At 36.5% G+C, this 25,203-nt stretch overlaps 2 protein-coding genes and 1 long non-coding RNA gene across 3 annotated transcripts; 2 read left to right on the top strand and 1 right to left on the bottom strand.

The window, feature by feature from the left end:
- Nucleotides 1-3,127: 3,127 nt before the first annotated feature.
- On the top strand, nt 3,128-4,669 carry LOC137736102 (uncharacterized). The gene is made up of 3 exons (XM_088682479.1): nt 3,128-3,347; nt 3,484-3,572; nt 3,671-4,669. The coding sequence occupies exons 1-3, from the start codon at nt 3,264-3,266 to the stop codon at nt 4,341-4,343; spliced, it is 846 nt and encodes a 281-aa protein (XP_088538605.1). The 5' UTR covers nt 3,128-3,263; the 3' UTR covers nt 4,344-4,669.
- A 727-nt stretch (nt 4,670-5,396) lies between these two features.
- On the bottom strand, nt 5,397-8,651 carry LOC137737772 (uncharacterized). The gene is made up of 2 exons (XM_088683341.1): nt 7,990-8,651; nt 5,397-5,864 (listed from the first exon to the last, which is right to left on the bottom strand). The coding sequence occupies exons 1-2, from the start codon at nt 8,229-8,231 to the stop codon at nt 5,810-5,812; spliced, it is 297 nt and encodes a 98-aa protein (XP_088539467.1). The 5' UTR covers nt 8,232-8,651; the 3' UTR covers nt 5,397-5,809.
- Nucleotides 8,652-9,386: 735 nt separating this feature from the next.
- Nucleotides 9,387-14,762, top strand: LOC148691840 (uncharacterized). The gene is made up of 2 exons (XR_015955235.1): nt 9,387-9,507; nt 13,684-14,762. It is a non-coding gene; the product is annotated as an uncharacterized LOC148691840 (long non-coding RNA).
- The last annotated feature ends 10,441 nt before the right edge of the window (nt 14,763-25,203 follow it).

Here is a 25,203-nt window from a genome sequence, read left to right as displayed (position 1 = left end):
CTTCTTCTTCCTTGGGTCTGACGACCCATCAAACATAGGCCTTTTGGGCCTTTCCTGCCGAGCCCAACCCAAACCTATGTCTCCCTTTTTGTTTTGTTTTAATTTTAACTGTTTTGGATTAAAGGCCTTTAGGCCGTGTCTAAGGCTCGGGCTTAGGCCCGTCATCTTTTTCAAACTAAGCCTTTAAAGGCTTAAGGCCCTCGAGGCATGTCATTTTACCTTAGGCCTTTGGCCTTTGAGGCCGGACCCTAAAACCAAATCCTTTAAGCCCATTTCCTTAAAACCCTAAACCCTTTGTGACCCAAGCCCAATCCCTTTTAAAACCCAAACCCATCAGAACCCAAACCCAAGTCTAAACCTTTTAACCCAATCCGGATCCAAGCCCAGACTCGTTTGACCAGTTGACCTGAACCCAGTCTGACCGTTAACCCAGTTAACGGTCAGCGTTGACCTTGACTTTGAGCAGTCAACATTCAACGTTGACTTTGATCGTTGACTTTTTGGGGGGTTTTTGTTCGAGACCTCTCCTAGGCTAATTTCGACGTCCTGAACCTCTTTTTGAAGTCCGTTTTCCCACATTCAATCATTTGAGTACAGTTTGACTAAATGTACCCTTTATGTGCTTAGGGGCAATTAATTGTGGTGTTTCTGTCTTCGCTAGTTGCGTGGCTCTTCGACAACTAAGTACTATGAGTGGACCCCTTCTAAAAATGCATGTTTTGATAATAGAAATGCATACATGAAAAGCATGATTTGATGACTATGTTTTATGAAATATTTTATGCGATAACAGGCTTACTGAGGCTAGTTTGAATTATTACTATTTTTCCTATAACCCGTGTTCTTATAGAATATCTGACGGATGACGATATGATATTTAGAACATGTTTAGAACACCTCTTTTATAGTATAGATGATGGATGACTTTATACTATGAAGTTACGTTTCAATATATGTATGTTCATTGGTTTTGTACTTACCTAGAGGTCCTTTCCGCTACGGGACGTAGGGATAGATCCGGTCCATCTCGGGCGATGGTTTGGTGTTGGCATAGGTCCTAAAGTGTGTTTCCTCTGGCTATTTAGCACAGGAATTGGGAGCCGGCATGGGGCCTGAAGTGTATTTTCCTCTGACTATCTGCTCAGAGACGGGGAGCCGGGATAGGGCATCGGACATTCACTAGTGATTATTATATATACAAGTTATGATTTGAGACATTGCACAGCATGCTAGGTTTCGGAAAACCTATGTTTATCATGATATATAAGTGTTTTCATAAAACCTGGGGGTTAATACATTGATAACTGTTTTATTTTATATATATATATATATATATATATATCAACTTGGTTCACTCATGTTTGTTTTGCGCCCCTTTCAGGACTTAGAATCGAGGCATACAATCCCGACGTCAAGGCACTTCCGCATCGGCATCTTCGAGTCCTCTCGGCGTAGGACCCATTCTTTTATTCATTCAATTTTATATTATTTCCTTTAGTGTTTTAGGATTAGTTGTATGTTCTGAACACATTCCTTAAATGCATATTCATTATTCTCTTATATTTATAAGCCTTATCTATCCCTTGTTTTCAGCATTTGTACTCAATAAATGGCTTTCATCACCCTCGGGTGTCGGCCAGCATGTGTCTATCCTGGTATTCGGGAAATATCGGGATTGGGGCGTGTCAGGTTTGGAGCCATCATAGCTCGGTGGACGAAACGACGTCAGAGACTAGGTCTATTTTCCTCTGATTTTCGTTCAGGACGTTCTCTGTCAGCTCCCACTCGATCTGGTCCCGGTAAACGACGTCGTCAAAGACCTGGTCGGCATGCTTCGCCTAGTCCTCGAAGTCGCGAGCGCAGAGATTTTTGGAGACCTACTTGAGGTAGGCTGAAGGAAGGGTGCCCAGCATCTTGCCCTTGTATTTTTCAAAGTCGATGACCCTGTCTCTGGCAATCGATGGTGTTGAGTTGTATAGAGAAGGTGGTTTGGGGGGTTTTGTGGGTTTGAAGGAGCAAGAAAGGCGGAGGGGGTGCAGAGAGGTGTGGGAGAGTGGTGGGTTTGATGGAGGAGTGTGGAGGCAAAAGAGAGAGCTCAGGGTAGGATTGCCAAAAACTTTCATTAAAGGGTCATTGTTCACCCATGTTTTAGAGGTTTGCGTAGAAGCTAAAATGCTAGCTTTTCAAAGCTGCATTTTGCTGCTTCTGTTTTTTGGCTTTTTTTTCACCCAAAACTGTGAAAAAAAGCTGAAGCTAGAAGTTTACCAAACTCAAAAATGACCCCCAGCTATTTTTGATACCATTTTTTTTTAAAATCACCTCAACCCCCAAACCATACCTTACTCCGTTGGTGCTTGTAAATGTGTACCAAGTAACACCCTCAAACAATCGAGGTTGAAAATTAAGATGTGGTGCAACTTTTAAGTGCTGATGGAGAGTCTAATAGGAGCTAAGTGCAAAAGACACGGCTTAGTCCAACAACATCGATATCACACTTTTTAAAAATAAAAAATAAAAAATTTATTATTAAAGGGAGGGGACAATATTCGAAACTATTACAATAATTTAAAAGAAATAAATGTTCGATCTAGGACACATCCATTAGAATATTGAACCACATATAAAACCATCATCGATGCCACACTTAAATCGACTTAATTTAAGATATCTACATGATGTTAGTATCTTGTGACATAATTAAATTTCACATTTTTGCTTTTCTAGTTTGTCTCCACCAGCCTTGAAAGCTTGAACGATTGGTTTGTCACTATTCACACCACCCACTACAGCGGTGAAGGAATAATTTTCATGGATCACATGATTTCGTTGATAAAAATCAATAATCTAAATACTAGTATGTAGAATAGACGAGCAACCTGAGGAGAGAAAAAAACATTTTCAAATGTCAAGTAGATTTACATCTTTCGATTGTGTCGAGCAAAGCGCAAAAAGCCAACGAATAACTTGTCCAAACTACCAAAGAAACGTGACTCCTTCCATAAACTCCCATGAAACAAAAAGGCACACAATTAAATAAGGTTTGTGTTGTTGTCTCTGCTTCCTTTCCTTATTAAACTCGTGCACCCACCACATCCCTTTTCATCATAATTCCACTCCCTCCCAACGTTACCATTTTCAAAAACCCTTTGGAGCCAAACGGATTTAAAAACTTCCTGTTCACCGTCATCTCCTAACCCCCTTTTCCTTCTATCTGTCTGCCTATATCAAACTTCATTCCTCCTGCTGCTACCTAGGGACTTCTAATGGGGTGTTTTCTTGCCTGTTTCTGTTTTTCTAAGAAGAGAAAGCGGCAATACCCCGCTACTAAAGCCGCCTCCAGTGACCATGTACATTTCTTTATCTTCAGGCTCAAACCATGCTTTCAAGTTTCAGTATTTTGTTTTTGTGTGTGTTTGTATTGGTGTCACAATATTTAACCCAAATTCGGGATGTTTGATTTTTGGTTTTATGATGATGCTGTAGAGAAGTGTGAGTTATGTACCATTGGACTCATCTGTCAGAATTATTGGTGTTGATGGTGGAAGAGAGAGTCTCATATCTGAACTATACAGGTCAGTTCTTGCTTTTAGTCTCCTACTTTGTACTGAGATTTGATCTGTGGAATGGTTATTTACCGGCATTTGCTTTCATTGAATATTTGTTGTTTTAGAGATAAGGCCAAGGAGCAGAAGAGGTTGAAAACCCGGAAGAAAGTTAGCTTCAATCTGAATGTCCAGACGTATGAGCCTATTTCAAAAGCTTACCATTTCTTGGACAGTTGTGAGGAGGAAGAAATCGGAGAAAAGAATGTCGAAGAAACGTCAAAGGGAAGACTTTCCACTTCAGCGTCTGAAGGGGATTCAACAACACTGAGAGTAGGACTATTTCCTTCAAACTACAGGTACCAAAATGTTTGGGACAGCTATGGAGAAGAGGAAAGTGAGTTGCATGACAATGATATCGACGTTGATGATGAGGATGAGTACTATAATGACGATGAAGACAGTGAGATTGATGAACAACAAATAAGCCGAGAAGGGTTTTCGGAGGAACTATGCTCTGCATCGCGAAATGGAGAATCGGAATATCCAGATGCTAGAGATAATATCCGGTATGTAAATTCTGTACTGAGTCCAGTGGAGAATCTCACACAGTGGAAAGCAGCCAAAGCAAAAGCAGCAGCAGCACCAAAGCACCAAAAGGAGATTACTGCATTATTTCAACAACCCCGGATGCCTTATAGCACCAGATCGAATTTTAACCAGTCCACCAAAACTCTCCTGCAAGAAATCCCAGTTCATGCCAGTCTTTCGAGTTGGTTAAATTCGCGAAGTACTAATTAGTCCGTGGAGACCGAATGGAATCTAGATCATCAAACAGTTGCTACAACTGGGACCATCTCATCCAGCAAATTAGTACACTGGACAGATTACATTTCAGTCATGGCCAAAAAGATAATTTTGATACAGAAGGTGTGAATTTTTGGGGGATTTGTTGGATATGTGTGTGTATTTATTTCTGAGTGTCTTGACTCTCTGGTAAAAGAGGATGTCTGATAGATTTGTGCTTGTATTGGGGGGCCTTGGTTGTTTGTGTAAGAAATTTACTGTAATTCTGGTAAAAAAATTGATATCATTCCATATTAAATAACAACGGCTTTGCCTCAAAAGATCCGTTGGCTATTTTGGTCTTGGAAGTCCTCGATTCAAGGTCAGAGCAACGAATTTTCAAACCTAATAATGAACTTCTACTCGGAGTATCTTAGTAAAGTATGTGCGAGTTCAATGCTACAATACTAAACAAAACATAAAATAAGCAAAAAATTGTACGGATAAACTTTTTCTCCCCCAAAAGGCCCGGGTAACCTTGTACGTAGCTCCATTCTTGCATCTCCTTGTGTATCTCTCTCTCTCTCTCTCTCTATCTCTCTCTCTCATGTAGAGAGATAGACACAAGGGAATATACAATCGCTTTACAAGACGGTTTCTCCCCCTATCTCGGAGGCTTCTCTTACATTTTTCTTGCTTATGTCAGAAGCTGAGTGGGCCAAGTTGGTGGGATGAGTTTTAAAAATTCACTCTGCCAGTCTGCCTAATAATGCAAAGGCATAGCATAAGATATGCCCAAATAATGGGGCATATGGAGGTATAGAATCCGAATAAAGATTTGATGCCACAGCAGAATCGACTCTTGAAAGAACAAGAATAACGTCCGACTACATATACAAGGGCAGTTGAAATTAAATTCCACCAGCGCAGCTGTTTTCACCATTTTATCGGGGTTTCCGGGAACGAATGCAGACAATCAAACAGGAAGACTGAAATATTTACACTCTAGGATGGATGATATCTTTTCTCCCTTCTGTCAAGTGCTGAAGGAATAGAGAAGAAAAGGAATAAGCAGAATTGAAGCGCGTTTATTGAACAGGATATGGTTATCAAAGTATGCTGTAATTCTAATTACATACAAAGTCCAACTTATGCATATGTGTTTGATATATTACATAATGTGGAAGCCAAATTGCCGTTATCTGTATCTGCCTTCATCCCTGGAAGATGGTCCACTAAGTTTGCATCTGGTTATAACGGCAATCACAGAAACTTAACCCAAAAAATGGTACCATACAGTCTATACTTAGATGCAAGACATGGGAGACTGACAGTCTTGCCTTGGTCTCAGGACCTTGGGTCCATCCTTGACACTGTGAGTTATAACGGAGCCAGTAAAAATCATAAAAATCAGCTCGGTGAAATTTCATACTTGATTTACCCAGCAATCGTATCCAGGTAAATGGTGTACTGAACAATATCTACATAATAATACATATGCAAGAATCTGCATCTTCATCAGAATCGCTAACATCGCTGCAGATGAACATTGAGACAGGGTTAGAGACTAGCAAATCAGCAATAAATATAACAGTGACATAATACTGGTGAAATTAACATCGCAAAAAGTTACTCTATTTGTAATTTTATTTTCCAATTTTAACAGGATTACAGGCAGATAAGTACGTGATGGGAGACTACTTCAATCTATGGAAATGCAACAAAGTAGATTGAATATCTTGAAACTGTTATGGAATTTAATAAAAGAAGTGCTAAACCAACAATTCTTCGTCCTGAATTGCTTTTCCAATTCCTTGCGTGCGTGCGTGTGCGCGTGCACACACCGACAAGCATACACACACTAACATATGACACACATGAGAAGTTACTTCCTGTATACAGTAAACCGCAGAGTGCATTTTTGTTTAAGCAGACAATTGTGTGCTCGATTGAGGGATATTTCAGTATAAGGCTTGACTAGCATATGGCAGACATGAAGGACCCCAAGTCCATAACAGACCGACATGAAGGTGACCATTCTCTCTGCATTTTCATAAAAAGCAAAAAGTTTACCAGGTAACAATAATCAATTTTATGATCAACTAAGGTCAGAAAAATTAAATCACAACGAAATCAAAATATCTTGGCGCCAATAGTAGGTTAGGCTGTTTAGTAACCACACAAATTCCCTAGAGTACATTCAGTACTAGTCAATCCAACACGTAAGAAGGAGCATTAAATGCCTCCAATATAGTAAATCTAACTTAACAAACCAAGAAACCAAAATGCCACCGATTAACTTTCCTGTTATTACAGACACAAAACTTTGCTCTAGAATCATGGGCCACAAAACGTTGTGTTGTTAAAGTTGACCCACAGCATCAGGATACAGCCCATGCAAACTTGGCATAGGCATCCTATGTTTGGCCCATTCAACTTCTTCTCCAAAGTAATTGCACACACACACACACACACACACACACACACACAAAGGAAAACAATTCATCAAATTCCTTTACTTGTTCTACATTAACTTACGTTCCCACAAGAACAAACAAGGAAAAACAATTCACCAAATTCCTTTACTTGTTTTATATTAACTTACATTCCCACAATGACTTGTATATAGCAGAGAGAACATCACAGCAGGTGCCTTACATTCCTAAGGTAAAATTTTCAATGAGATGAAAAGGAGGTCTACTTACCTAAAAAAGAGGTGATTAAATGAATTGACCTAAGGGTGAGCAATAGAGAAAGACAGGCCAAAAGAAAGAGACAGATAGAGGACAAGGCAAAACTTGAAACCAGTTGGCTTAGGTAGAAAAGGAAAAGGCATGATGCGTCCACGAGAAGTCTGATGGGGAGAACTTCGGCACTGATAGCTATCTTTTACGCCAACATAGTAATCCTGCACTCTTTACTCCTTTGTTTTTTTCCCAAGTATGGAGGAGTGCAAGATAACTATTGTAGAGTGCCAAATACAGCTCTCCTCCCGGCAGAAAAGGAGACTATCAGAAATTATGACTTGACCCAGATGCATATCACCCCACATGATGGAGCCCTTCTCAAAACTTACAGACTGAAAGGAAAACACCTCAATATTCAACTTACCAAACCTAAATGAAACATATAATAAAAACAACTCGTCGACCACAGTAAAATGGAACCTGAAGCTATCAACTCTTATAGTCTTATTAACAATCCACTGCCTCAAAATCAAATAGGTTTCAAAGAGCATGAACTGTAGATAATAACTGCAACAACAATTTGTGACCAATAATCAATCAAGTAATTAGCTAAACTCCAATGGGATTAAGGTCTCCCATTAGAAGCTAAAGTAAGTTGACCCCTGTAATTAGATATGTTGGACAGAGCAGGAAAGTGGACATTTAACTAAAAGATGGATGGAGGTGGTGAATTATAGAGTTAACTGCGGCCGAAATAACACCCTAAATCAAAGTCAATACAAAGAGAATAACAGCACCAAGAAATTAAAAGACAAAGATATTGGCCAACAGTTGTTAAAAATTCGAACAGCCACATCACAACAGGAACAGCAACAACGAAAATAACAACGAAAACTAAACAAAGCAATAAAAAAATCTCACACTTTGATCAAAACAATGCACATGTAAAGAGATAGAATTCAGAAACGCATTACCTCGGTTCGAATTCCAGGACCTCAACAAGGTTATTCCCATTCCTATCATTCCACTGCACTTTTCGCCGAGTTTTATTCGATTTCCTCGACATACCCCCTCTCCGAGGAGGCAACAAAGAATTAGACTCACTATCTTCATCTCCATTAAAATTTTCCTCAACTTTCTGAGAGTCTCCGGTATCCAACGTCGCCTCAGTTTTACACCCATTAGTAGTACAAGCATCCTTAGCCTCCGTATCCATCAACAAATTCACAGCCCGACCCAACAAAATGGCACCTCCAAATAATCCAAATTCAAAAAGAAACCTTCCAATCTCTGAAATTTATTAAAAACCCAATTGACCCAAATCCCTGATTTGGACAAATTCGCAAACCCTAACCCCTGAAGTTCAAATCTTGCGGGTCGTGGCGGATGTGAATCGCCATTTCCGCGAAAAGTCAACGCCCATCCTCGACGCAGGGCTTCGAACAGCAATGGGATGAAATGGAAAACACGACGAAACCGAAAGAGAGGAAAAAGGAAAACCTGACAATTATTAATCTGGGAAAATATAATCACTGGGAAAATCCTGACATTTCCCGAGAAACTGACGGAAAACGTACAGTTTCTTTTTCTTATTAGATCCTATTGCAGGAGGACGAGGATTGTTTGCCTTCCACTTCCGGTGTTCTTCTCTGCCCTCTTGTTTTACGTGATTATCGTTAAGCTACATTAATATTTTATATTACTATTTATTTTTGTCTTAGGGTGTGCTATCCACACACCATTTTTTACTTCTCACCCACCTTTTGTTAATTTATGTCTGTTGATATTCTTCAATTCATCTGATCTGACGGTTAAAAACTAAAAAGGTGTGGAAGAAGAAAAAAATGATGTGTGGATATCACACCCCTTGTCTTATTATCTCTATAAAAAAGATAATATAAAATGTTGGTGTGGCTTAACCGTGACCACACAAAACAGGAGGGCACAAGAGGGCACTAGAAGTGGAAGGGCACACAGTCCTTGTCCATTGCAGGAATAGGAAAACGTGATCCAATATTCTGAACTGATTCGGGTGTGAATACGTCTGAAGAATAATTAGGGGTGGGCATTTGGAACCGAAAATTGAAATCAAAACACAAACCAAATTGAACCGCACTGAATGATTGGGTTTTGCAATTTTGAAACGGTTTTGGTTTTAAAACCGAACCGCAACGTAGGAAACGGTTTGGTTTCAGTTTTGGCTTTTGAAAACTGCACCGAAACCGAAAATGCATAACTTTATTAAATGTTAAATTCTAATTGGTTATTTCATTTTTTTTTTTTTCTGATAATTGGTTATTTCATTGAGTCCATATATTTAGTGTGGACCCAACCTCATCATAATATTTCCACATAATCTCTATCTTTTCTTTCTTCTAGTATGTACTGCTCAACTTTATTCATCTAAGCTTCTAACTCTCTCTCTCGATCTCCCCTCTGGGCTCCCCTTCATTCCAGCTCCTAGCCTCTAGAGTTCAGAGTGCTATAATATGGTAAGAACTATGATTTATAACTTTTCAGCTCCTAGCCTCTAGAGTTCAGAGTGCTATAATATGGTAAGAACTATGATTTATAACTTGTTTTAGTTAAATTTACATTTATATTTGAGATTAATTTTAGGGTTAGGTTCAGGGTTGGGTGTTGAATCAAAAGGGTATTTGGTTTTTCCTTGGCTAGTCTTCAATTTTTCTTCATTCATGAACATCAGAATGTCAGAATGTTGTTGATCGGTAAATAAATTATTCATACGTATAAACCTGATAAATCACAGTAAAATGGAATATGATTCAAGTTCACAGGTTTTGCAAAAAAAAAAAAAAAAAAAAAAAAAAAAAGGGACAAAATGTCATATCTGTTCCTAGATTAGTAGATATAATCCACTTCTTATTAGATTTAAGTATTAAATTTAGCATATTAAGTATTAATTAGGCTTGTTGCTTACTGGAATGGCCATGCCTTGAAATTTCATTTTCTTCCAATTTTTATATAACATGCGAATAATGGGTAGATACTAGATAGGTTTCCGCCCAGTATACACAATTACACACACCTACATGAATTGAATATGCCCCCTTGATTAAGGAGATATTTGCATTACTTAGGGTTGCATGTTGATTTCAATCCATGCATCATGATGTGAACTCTCTTGAACTTAAGATTGAATGTGTATTGCATGCTTGGTTGTTGACTACAATAAATAATGTTGCATTTGGGCCATCGAATGACTTGTTTTTAATGTCAAAAGTTCAAACACCAAAACTTTTTTATTGAATTGGATGAAATGAGATACAACTAGGTAATCATAATAGCTTTTTCAAACAATGAAACTAAACCAAAACCGTTTAAAACCAAAACGAACCAAACCAAATGGTTTGGTTTCATTTTGGTTTTAGCCTCAAAACCGTATTAAACCAAACCATTTTGGTTTTGGTTTCACCCAAAACCGCACCAAACCGAACTGTGCCCACCCCTAAGAATAATGGGAGTTTTCGATTTTGTTTTACTTTTTGTTTTTTATTTATTTATGGTTCAGATTAGAGACACATGAATTTTGTACACATTTTATAATGTTCATTTTGTAATGTATATCAACCATCCAACCGTTTGTCTTTTAGATTTTTTCTCCAAGATTCAAAGCCTTATTCGATTATTTTTTTCATTCTAAATGAATGCCTTAATGATTTTAAATTTCTTTATTTTTTTTAAATAATTTATGAATGATGAATTAAAATAAAGATGATTTGAATCGTTGAAAACGTTAGTGAAGATAAAATTGATTTAGGATTTTGAATATGTTTCGACTTATTTCTTTCTCAATAGGAACACAATATTTATATATGATATTATATACATATATATATATATATATTATATTCAAGTACAAGGACGTCTAGTACATTAAATTCTAAAATTGGGAACATAGACTCACGTCAACATACATTAAATCCCTATGGTACATTGACTCTCACCAACATACATTAAATCCCTATTCTAAGTACATTGACTCATGCCAACACTCTCCCTCAAGTTTGTGCGTAAATGTCTCATAAACCCAACTTGTCTAGTGAGTCATGCAACGTTCTAGCTGATGCTAATGTGTCAACACGTCAGCTAATTGTTCTGCAAATTTGACATACGGTATATCAACCAGTATGGTATCCAACTTCTTTCTTGATGAAGTGGCTATCCACTTTAATATGTTTTGTTCAATCACGTTGAACTGAATTGTTAGCAATTTTCAGCACTGCCTGAGTGTCATAGTATGACAAAATACTTCCCTTAGGTCTAAACCCAATCTCTATAAGTAGTACTGGAGCCACAACAATTCCCAAATACTATGTGCCATTCTCCAGTACTCTGCCTCTGCAATAGACCTAAGCACCACATTTTGCTTCTTACTTTTCCGTGTCACCAGATTACTTGCTACAAATGTAAAGTAACCTGATGTAGAACGTTGGTCAATAATATTACCAACCCAGTCTGCATCTATATAGCCCTTAACCTTCATGTGCCCATGCTTTTTGAAGATTGACCATTTCTTGGGTGCTCCTTTTAGGTAGCTTAGAATACGCATTAACTACCATGTGCTTTTCACTAGATGAATGGATGCACTGGTTAACAACACAGGCAATATACGACCTAGTAAGAGATAAATAAATCAGCCTTTCCGCTATCCTTTGGTGCTTTTCTTTGTTAGTAGGAGATTGGCTATGATAGATTGCCAGGTGATGATTCTGCACAATTGAAATTTCTACAGGTTTACATGCTTACATACTAGTCTCAAATCAAAGAACTAATACATATTTCCTTTAGATAATTAAATACCATCACGGGAACGAGCAACTTCAATACAGTCTAAAATCGTACAAAGATATTTGTAGGAGCATGAATGGGTACGTGTGATGAAAAAATGGGTTGTTTGAATCACCTGTTGTTGTTCCTAGCCCAAAAGACCCAGTCGTGTCTGACACATCACTAGTAGGTGAAGAGGGATTGTTAGAATCACTTGTTGTTGTTCCCAGCTCAAAAGACTCAGCTGTGCTTGACCATCACTAATAGAAACACCAAGTCCTACACAGACTCTCTCTGTCTACATTCACCCAGTGGGTTTGTGTCATCATTAGCAGCACTAGGAATTGGGTTGGCGATGATGTCTGGGCTCGCTCCCCCCTAATTCCAAACCCAAGTTTGAGGCCTGGTCTATTGGTCTATCACTTGGTCCACTTGGACTAGCATCTACAATTTGAGCTGAGAGATCAATCTAGCCTAAATCTTCATCGTTCATCTCCCCCTTGATGATTGGAAGGGGATTGATCTGAGGCAAGAAACATTTTGGCCCTGGAAAATATGATATCCAATTGTAACATACATGTGCCAAGAAGAATGATGATAGCAACGATACCCCTTTTGTTAAACTCAAGAAATACACAATTAACTGCACATGGGCCTAAGCTTACTGGGTTGTTTTTTTGGGAAATGTGCATACGCTACACACCTAAATATACTAGGGGACAAACGAAGAGTTGACGACAGAGTAACATGGTTGGCCAAAACTTCCATTGGCGTCTGAAAATCAAGAACTTTGGAAAACATCCAGTTCAAGAGATACACAACATAGGTAATGCATCCACCCAATAAGACCACGGTGCTTGGGCACCAATAAGCAAAGATTGAGTGGTCTCCAAATATTCTTATTCTTACATTTAGCCACCCTATTTTGTTCTAGGGTTTGTGGACACGTAGTCTCGCGAATTATGCCATGTTTTGAAAAACTAAGAGAGTTCGGAATTGAGAATTCGTCACTATTATTGGACCATAGGACCTTGGTAGGCAAATAATATTGGGTGCAAGTCATTCGGTGAAACATTTAAAAAATCCTAACATCACTCTTATGCTTCATAGTATATAGCCAAGTCATTTTAGTGCAATCATCCACAAATATAACAAACCAACGTATTCCACACTGTGTAGCAACATGGGAGAGACCCTATACATCATAATGTATAAACTCAAATGATATTGTTGTATAATTGAAACTTAACTAGTATGAAGCACGATGACTTTTAGCTAAAGTGCAATCATTACATTATTTCTTTACTAAAACTCAACGGATGGTAACTGTTCATTAACAGTGTGCGGGCGGTTTTGCCCCTAAGTTGCTGAACAATTTTTAGCCTTTTTCTTGATTGTGTAGTGAATTGGTGCCTTTACCCCTCTGTTATCTTTGCTGCTGCGTGTTGCCCAACCTTCGCAACTACTGTTTCGTTTTGTAGGCCGAATGTTTGTCTCGTGTCGATGATCTAAAGGGGTTTGCCTTTTCGGCTTGCCTCCCTTATTTTCTTCTTTCCCTCGACTTTCATTTTAGTTTGGCCTCCTGTGTTTTCTCCGACCTCTGCGTTTTTTCACAATCAAATTTGGTTTTGTGAGTTTTGTTCTCTTTCCTTGCATTTTTCTGTTGTTGTTAGTTTCTCTCTGGACCTTCGGTTTTTCTTCTTCCTTTGTGCCGTTGTTAAACTGTCGTTTGTGCAATGGGTTTTAAGCTTTGGGTTTTTTGCCGTTTGTTTGCAGTCTTTCATTGTAGGCACGAATGTTTGATTTGGTTATTTTTTGTTAGTCTTTTGGTAGACCATGATTTTTATTTATATTTTTTTTTTATGGTTGTTTTGCAGCATTTGAAAGGTCTTCTGGTCAGGGTTTGCACTCTCAATGATCAACTTCTCTCTCAGGTATTAGATTGAGTAGCCACGGTTTATCAACTGATTTGGGTGTGTGTTTGGGTTTGTTCAGTTGGGTTTTGATTATTTTTCCCTGTTTGTTTCGTTGTTTGGTTGCGTTTTGATTATTTTAGACTATTCATTCACTTTCGTTTTTACAGTATGGTGTCGATGTGTTTTGCTCTTTCGATTTGTTTTTATGTTATTTATGCACATGTTGATGGGTGTGGATGTGATTGTTCTTGTTTTGTCTTTTTTTTTTTTTAATTTTTTAATTTTTAATTTTTTATTACTCTTTTCTATTTTAGGTTGAATGAAAAATTTGTCTAAGATCTAAGCATCGATCTATTCATGGATTTTTAATTTTGATGCATTACAGATTATTAAGTCTTATATAATCTTATGTTTCCTGGTATTCTCAGTCGTAATTGTGATATTTTTCTGGTTTTTAGAAAAAGTTGTTGTTTGCTTATTTTGTGATTAATCATTTGTATATAATTATTGGCAGTGTGTATGAATGGCGATGTAGTTCATGCCTTGCTCACAGTGTTCAGTTAATCTATCTTGTAGCATATGATGGTTATCAATGTGATTTAGTGCGGTCTTGGTTTAATTTAAGTTTATTACATTCCGACTGCTGTTGCCTGCCATTTTTGGTTTTCTCAACTGCTCTATATAATGAATGTAGCAATTTGTATATAGTTATTGGCAGTGCATGTGAATGGCAATGTAGTTGACGCCTTCCTCGCAGTGTTCAATTGATTTTTCTTTTAGTATATGATGGTTATCAATGTGATTTGGTGTGGTGTGCACTGAATTTAAGTCTATTAGATTCTGACTGGTGTTGACTGCCATTCTTGGTTTTTTTATGTAATTAATGTACTGCTTCGATGCCACAATTGCTCACGGCATCAGGTGTTTGGCGAAAAGGAAACATTGAGCTTCTTTTCAATAAATTATATGCAGTGTTTTGAATATCATTAAATCGATAAAGGATTTCTATGTTATTAAAATGATTAAAAAAAAAAAAAAAAGGGTCTATTGCATTCTCACCAGTGTTGACTGGCATTCTTCATATTTTCAAGTGCTCTGTGTAATGAATGTAAACATTGGATACCACGGTTGTTCATGGCTTGAGGTGTTTGTTGAAAAGGAAAGATTATCTTCTTTTCAACAAGTTGTATGCAACGTTTTCATATTATTAAATTGACGAAGGATTTCCATATTGTTAAATTGATGATGATGATGATAATACTAATAATAATAAAACATTTGAAATTGATTTGTTTTTCTAGTTTTGAGTTTTAATTTGTTGTTGCAGTTTAGTGCTTTAATTTAAATATGAAAATTACGGTTTGAATTAGATTGAGCTGTCAATATATACATTTACTGATACTATTGAATTGATCTTTCTTTTGGTGTATTAGAATTGTTAATCTCATTTGGTGCGATGTAGACTTTATATAATTAGAGTTTATAAAACTGATAAGTAATTATATTTCAATTTGGTCGATCAGAATTAAGTGGTGTTATGCAATGTTATAATATATATCAGTGTATATCGTGAAGTTTATTTATTTTTGTTTGTATCTCTGTTTGGGTGTTAAAGAAGAAACCTAGGCTGGAATTTGTAGCTTGAGAGTGTTACTGTTGGATGCCTTTTGCGGACTGTAATGTTCTTGGATTTTATTGAGCGCATCTATTTTTTTCTTTGCTCTGTCAATCTCTCTGCCAATTTTTTTAACTTTTTATTCTGTTCACTGTATTTTGGAGTTTTTTGCCATGCAACATTTTAATATATATCAGTGTGTATTGTAAAGTTTAATTCTTTGTGTTTGTATTGTTGTTTAGGCATTACAAAGGAAACCTGGGTGAGAATTTGTAGCCTCAGATTGTTAGTGTTCTTGGATTTTATTGAGTCTATCTACTTTTCTGTTTGCTTTGTCAATCTCTCTAGCAATTTTTGTACACATTTTATTGAGTTGACTGTATTTTGAGGGTTTTTTTTTTTTTTTTAATAATTTATTCAGTCATTCAGTTTCTTTTTTAACTTATGTTGTTATTTGATGAAATGATGTTGACAGTCTTTTACATGGCAATATTTTAATTGTTAAACACCCTTTGTATTTATGTTTTTCATTTCATGATAATTATTTTTTAACCAGTATCAGTGTAAACTGAATTATAATTTTTTTTCTTTACATTTATGACAGATGTAAAAATTAATATTATGATGTGGTTAGTGTTTCAAGGTTTCTGTATAGATTATTTCTAAATTTACAAAAAATTTGTTTGGTTTGATTCGCTAAAATGGAAGACAAAGGTCCAACTCCTCTTGATTGATTGATACCATATAACAAGGTTGTGAAAATTAAAATGTGTGTGTAGAATATGGAGACCAAGATATTTGGGCTTAGGCAATGCATATGATATAATATTTTCTGCTTTCTGAGATAAAAAGTTTATGCAATGTATTTTCAGTGTTTCCATTCACTGATTTCTGTTGTCAAGTAAATTCTCATACTGGCTCTGAACAACACATTTTTTTTTTCTGCGTATCCAATTCCTTTAAAGTGTTAATTATAGTTATAATTTCACTGTTGCTGTTTACTTCGGACATTTTTGTTTAACGTTTGTCAACTACGATTGTTTCCATGTTATTTCAAGTGCAAAATTGAGCATGATTTACTTATTCCTTCTATATTTAACAATTCGTTTTCTTGCCTTTTCCCATGTTGAATTATCAAGCAACAAGCAATTGAAGCATCTTCTAATGAGATGGATTATGAGATAATACTGCCAAAAATTGAAGCAGGAGGTTGCTAAGAAATTATGAATTTTCGCACTAACAAAATAAGGGGCCAGTATACAGTGATGCCACATGACACACAAATCGTGTTTACTTCTAAAACAATTTTTAACAAATTGGCAAATGTTTTTCTGCCTATTCCGTGCCATAGATTCTTCTTGCAGGACTATAATAGGCTGTATCCGCGACTTAACAAGCTTACAGATAATAGTGTATGTATGCGGTGTATGTATGTGGATGTATATGTATACTAAGATATATTGCTATCTGTTTTATAGAAGATTTTCTCATGACTTAGTTATCTTCTTTTTTTCTTCTTTCAAATTTGAAGGTGTTATTAGTCACATAGTTGCAGTCCAGCATTTGGAGCCCATAAAAATTAATCAAAGAATTGATCACAAATGTACTCATAAAAAATATTAGGTTATTTATTTTGTATAATAAAATTAGAAATTGTTTTAATTGTTAATTATGCTTGTATTGTAGATACCCAAAATGTTGTTTTGTTGTTGTCTATCATTGAACACTTATATACTTCTCTTAAAAGTAATTTCACACATTTTAAACAAGAACTTATATACACTTTTAATTAGTTTTTAATTTTTATTGTTAATCGTGTTATTTCACAGAAAAGAAGAAGCTAAGCTTACGCTATGGTTAGACATTGTACACAATTTTTCTCTTGTCTCACTGGAATCATTGCCCCAACCAATCGTTGCAGTTTTTCCAAGCTTGAGGGTCAAGCTATTTGCAGGTATTTAATTTAATAAAAAAATTTATTCGTTTTGTATTGGATAATTTGGTTTGATTAGCTTTAATTTGGTTTTTTCTCCTTGCGACACAGTATTGGATAATTTTATTTGGTGTTAAATTGTTTCTCAGAATAGCTTAAAATATACTCTACCTAAATAGCTAAAAAAATTTGGTGCATAAAAAAAAAATTCTTATGTTATGATAGTGCGTTAGTGCACAGTATTGTTTATGTATGATATCCATTGCTTTTGTTTTAACCTTGATTTTAAAAAATCATTCCATCTCTAACTTAGTAGTTTTTCTGGCTTGATGTGTCTATTCTAATTAATTATGTTTGTCATGATTGTTTTTACGGCTTAATTTTAATATTTATCTGCTGTCGAATCAATTTATCTGCAAAGACTTGTGCTATGTACCAATTATAAGATGAGATCTAAATGTTATGTTTTTCTCTCAACTTTTATCCACTTTTTCTCGCAAATGCCATGATCCTTAAGAGTTTTTATCAATGGTTAAAAAATTACTTTCTATGATATAATCTCTACCAAATAAAAAATTTCCAGGTATGTCTAACAGTCCGTTAACAGTGCATTCTCACAATAGACACCTTGGACAAGCTGCATTAATTTTAAGAAAATTATTTTTTGTGCTACCATTTTTTAGTAAACCATGATTTGTTATCTCGCAAAATATTATGACTATACACAAAACCCTTATCTACAAAATCCTTAACCTCTGTAAAATTAAATTTAGAGTTTGTTTTCAAATATATATAAAACTGCTTGCAGTGTATACATTCTATTTCTGTTTTACTATTTTTTATTTATTTATTTCACGGACAACATTATCTTGAACAACACTGGATCAACACTCTTCTTCATTGATCCAGACACTCCAGAATTAAATTCGTACAAATCAGTGTAACTTCATTCATTACAATAAAATCGAAATCATAACATGGTTAGCACGCTTCAACAAAAACAGTTATTTGTATACACCTATTTAGCTAATATTCAATCTAAACTATTGCATATTTTCCAACTGGCCTCACCCTATTAGAACACTCCCTCATTCCAATCAGGCGAATGAGACTGATATTTTACAAACCGGAAAGAGAGCGACGATCAAGGAACTAGGTTATTTGGATCCAGATTTATATAAGAGCAGTTCCACCGGAGGTGGACTTGCCCAGCACCCTGTCCAAAACACAGCCTGGCACCCTGTCCAAAACCTCTAGCTCGCAAAACAGCCAGGCACCCAGCCCAAGCCAGGCAACAGACCAGCCCATTTTAGACAGACCCAGAAGCCGGCCTATTGGGCTGGCGCTTGCACAACACTCGCGACTAGGCACGAGTAGGAGACAAGGTTGCAGGCGGCGGGGCCCGCGTCTCAGGCCCACTTGCTTTCCAACGGCAGAGGGCTACGTGGCCCTCCTCAGAGTTGTTGGATTTCCAACAGCTAGTTTTTGTAGGCCGTTGGATTTCCAACGGTAAAAAAAAAATTAAATTTGACTTTTAAAATGGACCGTCCGATCACAGATCAACGGTCCACATTTTTTTCACCAAATTTTTTTTTTTTTTTTAAAAAAAAGGCCTAACGGTCAGAATTTTGACCGTTGGCCACGTGGCAGCTGGTTGGCTGTTGGATTTGATTATTTTTCAAATCCAACGGTCCAGATTAATTACAACATTAAAATTTATTAAAAATTAATTAAAAATTGTGAAATTTTTTTAAAAAATACAGAAAAATTTAAAAAAATTAATTTTTTTTTCTATAAATACCTAACCCTCATCTTCCACCTTACACCACATTTCAATATTTTCTACACTTTCTACACTTTCTACATTTGAATATTTTGTACACTTTGAGAGAAAAAAATGACTTCGTGGAAGCTCATTGAAAATGTTACGTTGTGTGAATGTTGGGTTCACACTACTCATGACCCGATTACGGGTAATGAGATGGATAAGCGAGAAATGTGGAGTAAAATTACGAAATCGCTTTGCGATGTACATGGAAAAGATGCCAGATCTAGTCAAGGTCTTCAAGGTCGTTGGAAAAAACTCAACGCATCCTTTACTTGTTGGAAAAACACCATCGGATTAGGTAACAATATTTTTATTTATTTATATGCATTCCACCCACATCAATATTTTAATTTATTTAATTTCTTATGTAATTTCTATGTAATTTCTTATGTAATTTATATGCATTCCACACCCATCAATATTTTAATTTATTTATTTGTGTTACACCCGTATTTTTTAATACTATCTTATCCCACATTTTTATAGACACTACAAGTACAAGCATTCTACAATGCAAAGAACCGTAACAAATCATTCAACAAATGGGAATGTTGGCAAATTGTCAAAGATTGCCCTAGATACAAAATTGTGGAAACCGGTCCAGAAGTTGTCATGCATGGTATGGGTCTACACAGTTCACCAGCAGCAGACACGGCCAAACAAGAAGCCAACACATTTGAAGACACGGAAGGGACGCCTGAAGAAGTGCCGGAGACCCAACCGACTCGTCAGTCCCTCAGGCCTCAAGGTAAAAAGGCATCAAAGAAAAAAGGTAGTTCTTCCAAAAATGACTACATTAAATATATGGAGGAACTTGCTCGCCAAGGTGAACTGAACATGGCATGGGAAAAGGCTAGAGATGAGGAAAAAGCTACTGCTATGGCAGCAATAATAGCAACTACTGAGGCTCGTGATGCGGTGGCTGAGAGACAAAGACAAAATAGTTAATCGAGAGAACGAGATGATTAGAGAAGCACTTCATCGAGAGAATGAGATGCTTAGATAAGAAAGGATGGCTCAAGCAGGTCGTGACACTATGAACAAGTCTCTAGTAGGACTGTCTCCGAATTCAAAATATTTTTGGACATCAGAAAAAAGAGATGTCGTGCGAAGGAGGCGTGCAAGAGATGCCGAAACAAGTCAAGGGGGTTCCGGCTATAGAAATCCTAGCAACCAAGATCCTAGCACCACATATCCTAACTCCACAGACTTTGTATAATTTCGTATTTATTTGTACTACTTTATTTAATTTGTTATGCAATTTCTTAACATTTTTAGAACTTTATTTAATTTCTTATGTAATTTCTTATTTATTTTTAGAACTTTATTTAATTTCTTATGTAATTTTTGTACTTTATTTAAATATTTGAACAAGATTACATAAACTCACCAAATAAACATTTAAAAAAAAACACCAAATAAAATTACATAACCTCACCATATAAACTTCAAAAAAAAAAACACACACTAAATAAGATTACTTAAAAAACAATACACTTTATTCTTCAACCACAAGCCTTATTTTAATTATCTTCACCTTCGTGCAATCCCCACTGGTGGTTAATCAAGTCATTCTGGTGGGTTATGTGCCAGTATGGCTTTTGCAATGAAGTGTACCACTGAATGATCAATTCATTGTAACGTCCATCCCGTTCCAACGGCTCGTGTTGCACGGGATCTTTGGTCCGGTCATGAGCATAGTAGATTTGTGTTCTTGAGTTGTTCATCGGATCCGGCTCGTATTCATCGACGGCATCATAATCATACTCGTCTTCAACAATCATGTTGTGGAGAATAATATGCGTCATCATGATGGATCAAAGAGCCTCGACATCAAACATTCTAGCTGCAGCCCTGACAATCGCCCAACGAGCTTGCAGGATACCAAAACAACGCTCGACATCCTTCCTACACCCTTCTTGACACTTTGCGAAGTGTTTCTCTTTTTCACTCTGCGGATGTGGCACTGTTTTGACAAATGTTGACCACCTTGGGTAAATACCATCTGCAAGGTAGTATGGTCCTTCATATTTATTACCATTAACCCAATATGTGCATCTCGGCCCATTTCCTTGTAGCAGTTCGTCAAACACTGAAGATTGGGCAAGGACATTTAGGTCATTCTGAGCTCCTGGAACACCAAAAAAAAGCATGCCAAATCCATGTATCAAAAGAAGCCACCGCTTCCAAAATGATGCTTTTGGCTCATTTTCTGTCGCCATAAGCTCCTTGCCATGCACTTGGACAGTTTTTCCATGTCCAGTGCATGCAGTCGATGCTTCCAATCATGCCAGAGAAGCCTCGCATCTCACCCTTCCTCAGAAGCCTTCGCATGTCCCTTGGCGTGGGTTTCCAAAGGTACTCATTGGTGTAGAAGGCTTCAATTGCAGAGCAAAACCGCATCAGGGACTCCAGAACTGTTGCTTTTCCTATCCTTGCGATCTCATCCACTTGATCTGTAGATGCTCCATATGCAAGCATTCGCAAGGCAGCCGTAATTTTTTGCTCAGGAAGAAGACCTAGAACATGAAAATCATTCTCTTTTTGCACAAAATATGGATCATGGTTGCAAACAACACTCATGATTTTATCGAACAAACTTCGTTGCATTCTAAAACGACGTCTAAAAACATGATCAGGGAAAATGCTGTTGGGAATAAAATAATCTTCCAAGAGATCTTTACCTCGTCTTTCCCTTCTTCTATCGATGTTTGCCGCATGCCTGGGTTCGGCTATCTGACCCACAACTTCCATGATACGGCAGGAATGTGAGGCCCTCCGCCTTCTATGGTGATCATCCTCATCCTCCTCCATTGCGAAGGCCTCATCTCCACCTCTACCTTCGTCAAGATTGACCAATTCTTCCCGTTGTGCCAACAACCTTTTCTGCTGCTCTTGCAACTGTTTATACACTCTCCTTGAAGAAGACATTGTAAGAACTCAAGATTTGAAAACGATAAAGAAGAATTCTGAGCTAAAAAAAAGGATTAAGTTTAGTGTGAGGATGGATGTAGGGATGTAGGGTTTATATGGACAAAAAAAGAGAAGATGAGGTTCTGGACAATGTCACATGGCACTACGTGATTAATTAAAAATCTTATCGAAATCTTGGCTAAATTATTGTAAACAGGAAGTAACACGTGGCGTGTCGGGATTGGTTGAAAATCTTATCAGAAATCTATCTACAAAATAGTACGTTCGGATAATGACACGTGGCGTGACAAGATTAGTTGAAAATCTTATCGAAATCTTGCCTAAATTATTGTAAACAGGAAGTGACACGTGGGTTGTCGGGATTGGTTGAAAATCTTAGTGGAAATCTATTCACAAAATAGTGCGTTCGGATAATAACACGTGGCGTGATGAGATTGGTTAAAAATCCTATCCGAAATTAAAACTATTTTTTTAATTTATTATTTTATAAAAAAATTATTTAATATTTTAAATGGACTGGGTGCCAGCGCATTTTGTAGGGGTGGAGATCGTTTGTGCCAGTGCATTTTTAGACTAGGTGCCAGCACATTTTTTTTTAGGGTGGAGATGCTTTGGCCTATTACTATTCATTAGGGTCTATTACTATTCACTGAAGTGGATAAATGGGCTGGATACTGGTGCGAAATCTTTAGGGGTGGAGTTGCTCTAAGGTATATACAAGTTGTCATATTGAATCAAAGCCATCTTATTCGATTTTTGCGTCTTTAACAAAAGCTATTTCTTTAATAATTATCACACAAATAAATAGTTTTCTAAATATTTACAGAATGACACGTTTTTGTGCAAAGCATCGATCAAGTGGTTTAACATGAGGTATGAATGGTGGTACACCGATTGCCCTACGTGTGCCAAACAAATGTACAAGGATCCAACAAGCGGTCAACTAATTTGCCAAAAACATCCAAATCAAATTCCAACTCCTTGGTAATAACTTAAACGGTATATTTCAATTCCACTAATTAATTGTTCCCTCGTGTCATTCTTTCGTTAACATTTACTGCTTATTTAATTTTTACACCTTTAACTTAATCCCTTTTAACTGATGATCACTGGTTGGTTACGAAAATACTATCAAAATTTAGTCAACCAAACATCAAATTGTAAGTGCAATAAAATCATTGCATTTAGCCATGCAACCACAAAACTGACCACAGATTCATTCAATTTTGAAAACCAATTTTATGCAGCTACCCCTTTGTTTATCATGTGCTTTGTGTTAAATTAAATTGCAACATAGAAAAATTTATATAGATCCAGTTTTAAACTCATAAACAATTTATACTTTCTAATATGTACATTTTGTTTTTAAAGGAAGGTACAAAGTGTTTTTAGTCATTGAAGATGAAACAAATGAGATCAACGCTTTTATTATTGGCAAATCAAGGGAAAAAGTGTTCGGGACAACCTGTAAGGATTTAGTCTTCAATCAAAGATCGGTGGATCAAACGTAGTTGCTGAGTGAGTTTCTTAGACTCATAGGCTAGAGAAAGATTTTTTCACCTCCGATTTGGAAGCAAAAGAAATTCATTGATTTCAAATGATTTCTTGATCTATAACGTTTCTGAAGACACAATGATCCAGCAAGCAACTCCGCAGTCAATTAGCCGATAAATCACAATCTTCTCTACAACAGTTTCGTCTTCCACTACTCCTTCTGAAACAACTGGAGAATCGCACAAAAGAAAAAGATAATCTATCAGGAAAGCTCATTTCACAACAGCTGAAAAAAGGTTGTATTCTACGTAACAATGTTTTTATTCACCTATCAAATTACTCTCAATCCAATCTAAATTTCATTGTTTATTGTTTTTAATGTGTTTAAAGTAATGAGGGAGAATAAATTTATAAAGCAGATATGCAAGATTTTGACCAGGTTCCAATCAAGCTGCTGAAGAAAAAAATCCTCCTCGACTAGCTCAAAAACAGACCCTCCTCTCCAGAAGAAAAACTAGGTAGTTTTACTGTATTATTATTTTTTCAGCAGTGTAAATCCATTCATATACAAAACTTATTCCATATCTCTTAACATTCCCTTTTTTTTTTTTTTCCAATAACACAAACTCTGTTGTCTACAGTCGTTGCTCCAAGAAAAAAACATTTGGTGCTGTAGTGAACAATATTTTCATCCATTGTATAAACAAGAATAGTGTTCCTTCATTTTTTTTTTTTTTTTTTTTTTTTGCGTGTGAATAGCCCATCATAACATCAATTCCCCATTTTTTTTGTGTATATAAACAATCTCATCTTTTGAAACGTTTTATCTGCAAGTGGCAGTGTTAAAGAAAAACTAGGATATTTGCTAATGGGGAATAGCAGGCTAACCATTTTTGTATGTAAATAGCAAGACATTTGATAATGTTCTTTCTATAAATTGTATAAATTTAGACATTGCTCTCGCTCTGTAGTTTCCATTTTGATTTCTATGTGTTTGAATATGTGTGTGTTTATGTGTGTACAAAATAATTAAAATTTTCTAGTTTAAGACTAGAGTCTGTAACATTATTGAATAATGACAGAAGTAACTTCCTTATGTTCCAATCGACAATGCCATAACCAAATTGTCTTGATCTTGTTACTGTCACCACAACGGACTTGATTGACATGCCTTGATGCCACATCATCAATACAATACAACTCTCTCTTCTTTGTACCACGCCCAAAGTGTAAACTAAGTAACACTCTACTAATAGGTTTAACAAACCTGGGCACTAAGGTTAATTTCTCAGTTCTCCATAAATAGTCAGGCCAACCATTGTATTCCGGTAATAAAGAACACTCACTACACTCTTATTACTTTCTACAGTCTTTCAGACTTAGGCATCAGATGCCCTTCGGTTAACACGACACTGGTGTTAGAACAGAGTTAGACGAACACCACACTGGTGTTAGTCGAACTCCCTTTGTCTCTTTTGTGTATGTGTGTGTGTGTAGGTTTATGTCAATTCAATCAAAGACTGAAATTTGCTCTCACAAATTGGTACTTTCATTGAAAGTTCTTGAAAAATACTCACGATTGTTCATCCAATTGAAGAAAGTCAAAACCCTGAAAACAAAACTGTCTTGCCCAATTTCTTCTTCAATTCAGGAATAGTGGAAACACATTTGTTCGTG

The sequence above is a fragment of the Pyrus communis genome, chromosome 13, assembly GCF_041283825.1.
Source record: "Pyrus communis isolate YQ-2024b chromosome 13, ASM4128382v1, whole genome shotgun sequence".
Taxonomy (NCBI): Eukaryota; Viridiplantae; Streptophyta; class Magnoliopsida; order Rosales; family Rosaceae; genus Pyrus; species Pyrus communis.
The sequence above is the reverse complement of the archived record's forward strand: the minus strand, read 5'-3'. Positions and strand labels throughout refer to the sequence as shown.

Bases quoted from the DNA above. Each gene is read 5' to 3' on its own strand.
- LOC137736102 (XM_088682479.1), top strand. From the start codon at position 3,264: ATGGGGTGTTTTCTTGCCTGTTTCTGTTTTTCTAAGAAGAGAAAGCGG. The intron at 3,348-3,483 runs GTACATTTCTTT...ATGATGCTGTAG, and splicing joins AAGCCGCCTCCAGTGACCAT to AGAAGTGTGAGTTATGTACC. The intron at 3,573-3,670 runs GTCAGTTCTTGC...TTGTTGTTTTAG, and splicing joins CTCATATCTGAACTATACAG to AGATAAGGCCAAGGAGCAGA.
- LOC137737772 (XM_088683341.1), bottom strand. From the start codon at position 8,231: ATGGATACGGAGGCTAAGGATGCTTGTACTACTAATGGGTGTAAAACT. The intron at 5,865-7,989 runs GTAATGCGTTTC...GTTCATCTGCAG, and splicing joins GTCCTGGAATTCGAACCGAG to CGATGTTAGCGATTCTGATG.